At 39.2% G+C, this 11,899-nt stretch overlaps 1 protein-coding gene across 2 annotated transcripts in view; it reads left to right on the top strand.

Annotated features, from left to right (window-relative positions):
• The window catches only part of Mcc (MCC regulator of WNT signaling pathway), a 445,938-nt gene that overhangs the window by 137,366 nt on the left and 296,673 nt on the right, over positions 1–11,899 (top strand). For both annotated transcript variants that reach the window (XM_048791968.1, XM_048791967.1), the window contains one exon: positions 4,180–4,391. In XM_048791968.1, the coding sequence (XP_048647925.1) occupies positions 4,180–4,391 (212 nt within the window). The remainder of the gene's footprint in view (positions 1–4,179; positions 4,392–11,899) is intronic.

Genomic DNA, 11,899 nt, shown 5'->3' with positions numbered 1-11,899 from the left:
AGAGGAAGGGTGGAAGGGGAAGAGAGAAAGACGGTGGCTAAAGTGACTCATGCATTTTGCTAAGTGTGCAGTATAGACAGCTACAGTGACCCTAACCATTTGTAGACTGACCAGTGTTAGAATCCCAGGATTCACTCTCTAGGCCAGAGAGAATATTTAAGGAGCCTTTAACAAGTTATCCATCCTATTCCGGTTTAAATGCTTACGAATAACTGTAGGGCTCCTTATGTTTGGTATTATTAGGCAATGTATTTTTGTAAGCCTAAAAAAAAAAAAAGAAAGATCTTCACTCAGAGAAGTATTGAGTGACTACATACATAGATGTTTCAACTTTGTAATCTTTATTTATTTTCATTTTTCACAACTATCCTTTGTAGTAAACTCTGTTACCCTTCTCATCACGACTTGTCCAAGATCACACAGTTGCTAAGGCCACAGCTGGGACTCATGCTATGAGAGCCTAAAGCCAGCACCCATAGTGGTGACCCCAAGCCCTCCTGCTTCAGGAATGACAGTGAACAGAGTGCTGGGAGCCTCCCAACAACAATTTTGTCATTTGTTTGTGGACTCAGGAATTCTGAGAACTGAGCCAGACAAAGAAGGTGGGGACTAGCAATTAGAGCATCAAAACAGCTAGAACACAGGCTTTTCCTGGGGGCTAACAGGCTTTTATTTTGGTTTGGCGTTGTTTGTTTTATACTAGGGATTGAACCAGGGGTACTCTCCCATTACGCTATATCCCAGCCCTTTTTATTTTATTTTGTGACAGTACCAGGTTAAGTTGCTGAGGCTGGCTTTGAACTTGCCATCCTCCTACCCCAGCTTCCTGAGTTGCTAGAATTATAGGTGTGTACCACCACACCAGACTAATGAACAAATTTTTAAATGAAGAGATGAGTTATAAGACATTTCATGAGACCATTCACCTGATATGCAGATATCAAACAAAACCCAAATCATATTTAAATCTCACCCAATATTTATTTCATTTACAGTTCTCATTAAATATATATATATACACATATATATCAGGCAGAACTTGGGGAATTGTAACCTAATGGTGTGTTTACAAAGTTTCTTCTGATGGAGAGTAACTTGAATATTAATGACAGAGCATTCATGTTAGTACACTAATATAAATTTTATCGAGGAACAGATTTAGTTAAAGTAAGATTTTGAAAGAATGAGTTCATAAGCCCTCTCTCTCCCACAGCCCCCCTCCCAGTGCTGTTGCATGGAAAAAATAGGAAATACTTTGAACTTCAGAAAAGTTATAGAACCAATTCTACCCTTTTACTTGAGTGGGGAACTCCTTAACACACAGATTTTTGTCTGTGCTGAGGCAGGAAGATTCAAGATTGAGGTCAGACTGGGCAACTTAGTGAGACCCTGTCTCAAAATAAAATAAAAAGGGCTGGGGATATGGCTTAATGGTAGAGCACTTGCCTAGCATGCACGCAGCTCTGGGTTGCAGGCCCAGTATCATGAAGGGGAAAATGAAGAAAGGAAATGCGAATAAGCAACCATATTTTTTTAAAAACATATTTCCCTCTTCATATCTCATTTATGTGAATGCATTATGTTTGACTCACTCCTTTGCAAAAGATCTGAGCTCTTCAGCATCACTTCAGCAAAAATTGTTATGGTAATAATAGGAAGGCCTTTGATCTTGCTGATTAATATGGAGCTTGGCTAACCTGATTATATGATTCTGCCAGAAACTGGGTTTGGATCTATTAATATGGCATAATAAATTTCAAATGAAGCTTCCTTTGACTGTTTTATCCCCAAAGCATTGCATTTTATTATTCGAAAATGAGGCTCCTGTCTGTATAAAAATGTACAATTTATTTTCATTTTTTAAAAAGTAATTTTCATGTTGCTTTTCTAGGTTAACAAAATGAGACCCTTGGGCACTATAGCCGTGGATAATTCAGTAATCCAATAAATGTTTATTAAAAACTTGATATGTCACAGGCCATGTGCAGTATGCTGGGTATACTATGTTGAATGTAAGAAGCAAGGTCCAGCATTATGTCTGATTGTGATGTGAGATGAAAAGCCCTGAGATTCAATCCAGTGTAAGAGACCCACTTTTCAACTCTGACTTCTGTCTTCTTGCCACATGTTGCTGGGGCCATGACAATGAACGTGAGTCTATTAGGCAGATAACAACAAGTATTTGGAAAAGCAGTCAGGCAGTTTGCAGTCTATGCTTAAGAAAACCACAACCTCCCTTGTAATACCACTGCATTAAAATGAACTTCGAGCAACTGCAAACGTAGTGATAGAATCATTTGTTTTGATACGATCCCAGCCACATCATACTGTGAAAGAGTGTTGGGTTGGACTGACAAGACATGTAGAGTATGAACAATATGGAAAGCCATGTGAAGATATTTTTCCTAATCACATTGATTAAATTTATCAGTACCCAATAACAGGAGATTGGATGTTCATATCAGAACCCACTGTACACAACTCATGTTTTGCTGTAATTACACCCAAGTACATTGTACAGTGGTCTGTGTATATTCTTGCTTCATAATACAAATTGAATCACTTTGAAGCCCTTTTTTTTTTTTTTTTTGTCATTAAAAGTCATGTAGCAAAGACCCACCAGAATGAAAATTCCATGGGCAGGGACTACAATTTATCATGCTTACTGCCATATCCCCAGTACCTAGTCCTGAGCCTGTGTAGACCTTTGTTTTGTTTTTGGCTGCCCAGATCTTATGAACATCCTTCCTCTGTTTAGGAAATGACTCACCTTACAGAATCTACCTCCCCAAAGCAGGAACCAGAAAACAAAATTTTCTAACCTTCCTTGTAGCTAAGGCAAATGCATGTGACCCAGGCTCCACCAAAGACATTCCAGATGCAGCTGGGCACAGTGGCACATGCATGTAGTCCTAGCAACTTGGGAGACTGAGGAGGATCACCAGTTCAAAGCCAGCCTCAGCAACTTGGCAAGACCCTAAGCAACTTAGCGAGATCCTCCCTCAAAATAAAAAATAAAAAGGGTTTGGGATTGTGGCTCAGTGATAGAGTGCCCCTAGGTCCAATCCCCAGTAACAAAACAAAACAACAACAACAACAACAAAAACTCCAGATGTACCCACAAGAGACTTCTGTTCAGCAGTGAACAGCAAAGAAAGCAGGATTTTTTCAAATCTAATTCTTCTAGCTAGGGTGACAGCTGAAGCATTGGGCTTTCTCCTCCAGGAAGCCTTGCATGACTATTTCGTACTCTCTCCAGGTTAGACAATCCTCCTCTAGGTCTGCTTTTTCATTGTACTATCCCAGTGTATCACAAATATTACTAACTTTTATCGGGTTCTAATCTGCTGTAATTGTTAAGGTAATACTAGCTGCTCTAAGCAACAAACAAAAAATATATGGTGACTCAAACACAATAGAAGTTTCTTTCCTAATCACACAAAATCAAAACAGAGTGCTTGGGATGAGCAGATGATTCAGGGGTGCAGGCACCTTCCACCCTGTGGCTCCACCATCTGTACCACATGGCTTCCAAAGGTGCCCTTCTGATCTGATCCAGGCTAGAAGGCAAAGGGCAAGGGGAATCTGCCCATGGTTTTATGAGCAAGGTCTGTAAGTGACCCTTACCACTTTTGTTCACTTTCTTTTGCCCAGAATTCAGCTGTATGTTTATACCTATAATTTATAATTAACTGGAAAATACAGTCTAGCTTCCTGGAGCTTCCTCTAGGAATGAGTACACTGACATTAGAAAGTTGTGATAAAGTGCTGTGTCTTAGCTTTCTTAGTCCTCTCACTTGCTTCCTCTTCTAAAGAAAAAGAATTGCTGGTGCTAAGGTCAACACAGCAATGCTGTGTAAATCACAGACAGATGTGGCTTGGTTCTGGATTCCTTTTACTTGGCTTTCCAGGTCTTTTTTTTGCTAAGCATTTCTGTTTGGGGGGCACATATTCATTGAGTAGTTATTTCTGAATGCTTTGCCTAAAATTGCTTTTATCTCCAGGCTCCCCATGTGTCAAATTGAAAGGGAAAGTGCTTAGCAGGCAGCCTGGGCTCCACATGTGTTCTGAGATGCTGGCACATGGAAAAGTTAGAAGGTTCCAAATCATTGCCTACTGGCCACCCACAGGCTAATGAAGGAAATGTCTTTTTATTTTCCCTGCTTCTCCTGGACCTAGGTGCCTTATCAGCAGCCAGGGAGAGCTGGGAATATGATTCTGGTGCCAGGGACCTCCAGAGCCCAGACTTGCAGAGTCAGTCGGCCCTACAGAAGCTGCTCGAGTACGGCAGAAGCTCTTTGCATCAGCAGACTGCTCTCCACAAATCGTTGACACAGTCCCCTCATTTGGGCAACTCTGTAGGAGGAAGCTATCTGGAGCTGGCCAACACGGTGAGTGTGTTTTGGTTCATAGAACACATCTTTAGGCCTGTCTGTATTCCAATACAAATATTTTAATTTTGAGCTTCAGGGGACATAGTGAGTATTGTCTTTTTCATTAAGCTAAACATTGTACCATTTCCAGCATTGCCAATAATGCTAAGTACTCCAAAGTGGCCAGCACCTAAGGACTTAGGAACTTCGATCTCATCATTAAGACCAAATTAAGGGCTGGGGATGTAGCTCAGCAGTAGAGCGCTTGCCTAGCATGTGTGAGGTCCTGGGTTCAATTCCTAGTGCCACAAAGAATAAAATAAATAAATAAAAGATCAGACTCGACTCCTGAAACGTGTTTTGATTAAGTCTGGAACTTGTACAGGTTTATTTGCTGGAATATCTATAGCAGCTTTTCAATAACTAGACTGTTTCTATGGTAACAGACTTCATTGATTAAAAGGACACACATCTTTATGTTCCCTAACTTAGGTTTCACCCACTTGAAAAACAAGAAAATATTTAATTGAAAGCTTGATTATTATTTCTGCTTATACTTTTAAAATATTTTGAAAACTATGGGACAAATTAGAATTTCATTTTTAATCTTTTCCTTCCTTTCTTTCTCTCTCTCCCTCCCCCCCCCCTTTCTTCTTTTGGTACTGGGGAATGGTGATAGAAACTGGAGCCTCACACTCACATGTGCTGAGGGCAAACTTTGTCACTGAGCTAATTCTTCTCCAGCCCCTTAGCCTTCCATTTTATCCTGAGATGATGAGTCATTACTATAGTGACCTTTGGGTGAAGAGTTATCGCTTTCTTTTAAGTCACAGCTGGGGAACAAAGGCAGGTGGCTGATGGCCTGTGCCATTTTAGGTGACATGCAGTTTACAAATTGAGATTGCTGTCCAATCAGTGTGGGAAGGTCAAAAACCTACCTGGCTTTTTGAAATTGAAGTTTGAATGGTGGAATAACCATCTCCACAACTTTGATTTATATGTATTATGGTCTGCTTTGGTGTAGACTAGAAGTTTACAAACAAATGTAAGGCAAATTCTCTAATTCAGATGTTTTTGGTGAGATATTTGAAGGAACTAACAATAATACATAGTCCAGCAATGACTAAAACACAACAGACAGATCCTAATCAAATGACATTTTGCAAAATGCCTAACCAATATTCCTCAAAACTGTTAAGATTATCAAAAGCTAGGAAAGTGTGAGAACAGAAACTGTTCATATAAGAGCAGCATAAGAAGAAAGGGTCCTAAATGGGACCCTGGATTAGAAAAAGGACATTAGTGAGATTCTGTCTCAAAATAAAAAATTAAAAAGAGCTGGGGATATAGCTCCATGGTAAAAGTGCCCCTGGGTTTAGTGCTCAATACCAAAAAAAAAAAAAAAGAAAAAGAACATTGGTTAAAGTAATTAAGGAAACCTGAACTGAATAAAGTGTAGACTTTAGTTGATAAACAATGTAATATTCTTTCATTAATTCTTTCATTAATTGTGACAAGTATAGCATAATACTGTAAGATGCTAATAAATAGGGAAAACTGGTTTTGGGATATATGAGAACACTCTGTCATATCTTTGTAACTTTTCTGTAAATATAAAACTATTATAAAATAGAAAATATATTAAAAGCACACACACCATTACTACCAGGGCATGACTCCGTTTCCCAGAGTCTGTCAACACACCCACAGTTACATATTGTTCATCACTTGGCCCGCCTTCAAAAACAATCTTGCAGTTTGAGTAAAATAGTAACTATTCTCCTCACCTCCCATGTGCTCAGTAGACTAGGTAACTATTGGTAAATATGCCATCTTTCTCTGCATTGGAATTGGACATAGGCCATTCCTGTTACAGCTAACATGCAGTAAGTTGAACTTCCCTCCGTGCTACATACGCATTGCCCCCACAGTACAGTGTTATATATTATCAGTGTTATATATTAAAAATCAGTGTTATATATTAATATCTGGTGGCCTGCTTTGAAAGGCTTGGGGTTCATGGCCCACCAGTTTTCTGCAGCAAACTCACTGTTGAAAACTGTGGGGGTTTGTTGTTTCCTACCTCTGTGTGACTCTGTGGTTCTCAGCTTCTCCGTGGACTTCTGTTCTCCTGACTCTTCTGGTCAGAGGTCAGCTCAGCCCCTGGGCTTCCCACAACCAGTTTGTCCAGATTGGGTGTCCCCCACCCAAATGTCTTCTCTGTGTACTGTTGGTTATTAAACTGCAAGGATGGTGCCAAGGTGGCCTTTGCAGGGCCAGCTGGAGAAACGCTTACTGAACTGTCAAGCACCTGCCCATAGGGACAGCCATGAACCAGGCACCTGCAGCTCAGGTGCTTGCAGTATTCATATAAAAGCTATGACATGCAGTCAGTGGTAATGATTATTCACTGGAATACTCTGGATAAGTTAAAAGAAAAAATAAACTATAACTCTTACAAACAATTGGCACCAGATATGAACAGGGAAATAAATAAAGCTGTGTGTGCTCACTTAAGAGAATCCCTGATGAGAATTGGATCATTAATGAAAATAGAGACACCCAAGTCCTGCAACAGTGCTATTTTCTCACTGAGTGGAAAAAAAATTTAAAAACAATTAATACCATTTGAATTCACAAACCTTAATAATGTCTTTGGGCCCTGTGGTTGAGAGTGTCCAGGCCCCCGTTCTTCATCCCTTCCCGCATCTTTACCATTTGTGATGTAACTTTGGAGTCTTCCTGTCAGACAAGTGAGAAATAATAATTGTTGTGTTAACTCTTGGGTTTGGGGTGATTTTTTTCAGTCAGAGTTGACTCAGGGTCTGCTCACAGGGATCCATGGATCCTGATTTGAGGAATACCCCTGACATGTGGCCAAAGAAAGCAAATAGCCTCTTTCAGCTGCACACTTGAGCAATTCTTTTTTTTTAAATAAAATCACATTAAAATAATTTGTTTCTTCTAAAACAAATTCCTGAACTAATAAAATTAAATTCTGTTTTTTTTTTTTTAAAAAAGGAAAAACTATTAAGAGTAAAAGGCATTTATCGGTGTCCAGTTAGGAAAGAGAATGCACACAATAATTCACACAGGGACGGTTTAGAATAAAGAATTGTTAACTAGGAGCAGAAGTTACCTACTAAGGGGTAAAGAAAGCTTTTAATGAATAGAGGAATAGCACACAGAAAGAGAGCCCCTCCATCTAAGGTTGAAGTAGAGAGCCCAAGGACAGGACAGATTTGGAAGGGTCTTATCCTTTACCCAGAGCTGATTCAGACGCTGCAGAGGGAAATGGCTGTGCCCAATGGACAGCAGAGGAATTCCCTAAGAGGCTTCAGGCCAGGGCTGGCGATCAGGAAACCAACCCCTTAGAGCATCACTCCAGCTGCTGGGATGCCACCCATTAGGGCATCTACAGGACCCATCGAGTGTCATGAGGAAGGTGTCCACAGAACTGCCAAAAGAATTCACTGGGGAGCCTGCTGAAATGGTCGCAGAATCCACCAAGAGGCCCCCCACATGGTGCCACTGAAACTTATGAGGAGTGAGGGCCTGTGGATGTCCTGCATTGCTGGCTTCCACTCACCACAGGTGCAAGCAGAGAAGAGCAACAGTCAAGGCGGGAATTCCCTTCTTCCTCCAGTGTCCCTCCAGCGCCCTCTGTTGACAGAGTCCAGTCCTAGTATTGCAAAACCCACAAAGGTGGATTGGAGATGAGAGACACCAAACCAGTAACTGGCACAGGCATTGTTAGCATTGAGAAGCTTCTGAGTGCTTCCTACACAACATTTTGCCTTTGTAAGTGTTCTTTTTCTCTGACCACCAAAAACTTGTCTTCTCCTTCTACTTAAGACAGTAGGTACCACAACTTTGGGACTTAACATACTGTTCAAAATAAAAAGGCAACAAGTGGTGTTGTAAATAGAGCCCCTGTAGCAGCCATGATTTTATCTGGGTAGCAGGATATCTATCTGTGATTTAGATTAAGGGATTTATTGTAGGAGCTAGACCTTACACAAATATGGGAGCTGGTGATGCAGTCTATGCAAGTTATTGATTCTGCATCTAGTATTAAACCTGAAGTTACTATAGGTCCATCAGATTAGCAGCTAAGAATGAAAGCTGGAAAACAAGAACAAATGAGAACCCACTTCTGTCTCTTTCCACAACCAACCGGCTGTGGGTGCCCTACAAGAGGAAATGGTGCCCTTTGTCAAGGAATAGTACACACACTTCGCCCAGGACTCCAAGAAATTGAAGGAGGAAATCTGGTGGGAGCTGGAGCCTGGTACATCAACTTTTAAGCAGTAGGTTAACAACAGTGTGTTCAGACTGCCACTGTGCTTGGTATCTGTATGGGTCGAATATTTGTCCCCTCCAAAATGCATGTTGAATGTAATTGTCATATAACAGTTCTAAATAGTGAGACTTTTAAGAGGTGATTGGAATATTGCCATTATGAAAGGGGGAATATTGTCATTATGAAAAGGATGAAGAATGGGGGCCTGGACACTCTCAACCATAGGGCCCAAAGTCATTATTAAAGTTTGTGAATTCAAATGGTATTTTAATTTTAATATTGTTTTTAAAATTTTTTCCACTCATTGAGAAAAATAGCACTGTTACAGGACTTTGGTGCCTATATTTTCATTAATGATCCAATTCTCATTAGGGATTCTCTTAAGTGAGCACACACAGCTTTATTTATTTCCCTGTTCATCACTCTCTCTTTGCCCTTCCACTTTCTGCCATGTGATGATGCACTGAGAAGGCCCTTGCCAAATGCAACCACCTTGTTGGACTTCTCAGACTCTAGATTGTAAGTTATGAAGTATGTGCTCATTATAAATTACCAAATCTCAGGCATTCTGCCATAGCAGCATAAAACAGTGTTCTGTATCAACTTTCAGAAGATAAGAACTATGACTTCTTCATTCCTATCCTCTGTATTTACCATAGAATGTTTCCCATGGCTGCACAGAACCATACACAAAGAGAACTCAGGAAACATGGCTCCAACATAACTGAATTGACTGAGTACCAAACCACCACAGAACATGAGTGAAATTGCCAGTACAATCTGAGCCCTATTTAGAGTACTATGAGCAAAGCAACCCGAGATAACTGTAGGAGTTTGGTAGAGAGGGGTTGCATTGGGAAAATATGCTGCCTGTTCTCTGATGGATTTTATTTCCAAAGATTCAGATTCCCAGAGAAAAGTGCAAGTATAAATTGTAATGTTATGAATTTTGAATAGTGATATATTTAAGTACTTTAAAGCATAAACTATAACTGCTTCATTTTTTTAGATATAGAACTGATAAAATTCCTGAGCAAAATATCAAATTCTAGATAGATTCCTTCATCCATATTACTTTTTAAAGTATTATTAGCATTATTATTTTATTAATAAATTAATTTTATTATTTTATTAAAATTATACTATCAAAGAAACTATGCACATGATATAAAGTACCTGAACCAATACAATAGAGTTGATGAAAATTAAGTTGTCATTTGTCTCCCCATCTTCCCTTATTTGCATGGTTTTCACTTTGTGTGTGTGTGTGTGGGTGGGTGGGGATACTGGGGACCAAACCCAGCATCTCATGCATGCTACAGAAGTGGTCTACCACTGAGCTACACTCCCAGCCCAATATTTTTTATGTATCCCTAAATTGCTTTTCATATAGGGAATTTTTAATTTCTCCTTCTGTAATTTTAAGATGTTCAATCATTGCAGAGTTGCCAAATTCTGGATGGCCATGTTGAAACCTTTGGCCTAGAGGATGTGTCCTGGCTTTGTGGTCAGAGCAAGGCTGATTGTTCCATGAGCACCCTCTTCTGGGCATTGTCCAGTGTCAAAGAACAAGAAAGTTTCCAGCACAGGACTTGCTCTTCATCTTTTAGGTTTTCAGGACAGTAAAAATAAAATATGGATTTTTTTAAAGGACTAAGATATAATCTAGAAATTTCAAAACCTTGAATTGCTACATCCAAATGATTCACTAATTTTGTAATAGAATTTGGCTATGTAGAGAAAGAGACATTGGGCTTTGTACTATTAACTATCTCACATCCCAGCCCTCTGTGGGGAAGTGCCCTGTTTCATGTTTCCCTCTAATGTTTCAAATGATGACTATGATGGCGTTTATATGCACAGATGGGCAGAGTGGGCCTCATTTCCAAGCAGATGAAGATAGTGATGTCTTACTCTGCTGCTCAAGGCTGCCTTTCTTCCTTTTTATTTAATTTGACTCCAACTTTGCCTATTTGAAGATGTAGTTTTGTTCCTAAGGGTTTATTTATTTATTTATGCAAAAGTAATTTATATCTTTAAAGGAGAAAAAAAGATAGTCACAAGTTGCGCAAGTAAAATTACACAAATTTTAAAACCAACATAGTGCTTGGCTAGCATGCATGAGGCCCTGAGTTTGATCCCCAGCAGAACACAAACAAAGGCCTAGCAAGTTTTGCTATTCTGTATATCCAACAGTCAGAAACTCTAAGCCCCTTTTTCTTTCTTTCCTTTAAGCTGTTAATAAGATTTACGAATTGGAAGTTGAATTAGAATTGTATCTATTATCATGCTAATCTGATATGTGATCATAATTGTTAATATAGTTAACTTTTTTTGATGCAACATTCATAGTTATGATACTTTGGAGAACACTTCAAATCTGCACATTTCTGCCAGTACAGAACCATCTTTAAAATGTTTGTAAATGAATGAGGAATTTGTGTAGCAGCGGTGAGGTAGACTAGGGTCTTCTTTTTTGGTTTAACCACTTGATCAATTCTTGTGTTTCACATTAGTTTTTGGTTAGTTTCCTCTTTTCTTCACTCCAATTATAAGATACTAAGGGCTTTTTTTTGTTTGTTTGTGTGTTTTGTGTTTTACATTTTCCAATTGCTATCATCTTTGTTATACTCTCTCATCCAGATTTGCTACCTTGCTGTTTTAGAATCAAGGGGGTTGTTTGAAAACTCTTGTTTTTGTTTTTTGTTTGGGGGTATTTTGGTACTAGGGATTGAACCCAGGGGCACTTAGCCATTGAGCCACATCCTCAGTCCTTTTTATTTTTTTGAGACAGGGTTTCACTACACTGCGTAAGGCCTTGCTAAGTTGCTGAGGCTGGCTTGGAACTCAAAATCATCCTCTGCCTCAGCCTTCTGAGCCATATTATAGGCATGTATTATAGGCATGCTTTGAAAACTCTTAATGAGAGTTATCCAAAAAAAATGGAAATAAAGCAAATAGATTGCTGAGTGTCCTTTCTAAGTTATATTAAAACACCTGATATGTCAGGAGATGTGGCTTAACTTGGCTTCCTATTTACTATTAACAAGGGCCCAGATTCTATCAATTTAGATGTTAATTTGAAGAAGGTTGGTAAGTTATCAATGATTTTTGGTAGAGTTATAAACTACTTCTTGAAGATAAACCCAAATGTTATATTTTATTTGCCCTGGTAATAGAATAACCATTTTGTAACTTTTCCATCTTCCATCATTTTTTTTTT

This window comes from Marmota marmota, unplaced genomic scaffold (genome assembly GCF_001458135.2).
Source record: "Marmota marmota marmota unplaced genomic scaffold, marMar, whole genome shotgun sequence".
NCBI classification, from domain to species: domain Eukaryota; kingdom Metazoa; phylum Chordata; class Mammalia; order Rodentia; family Sciuridae; genus Marmota; species Marmota marmota.
This window is presented reverse-complemented; position numbering and strand designations above follow the sequence as displayed.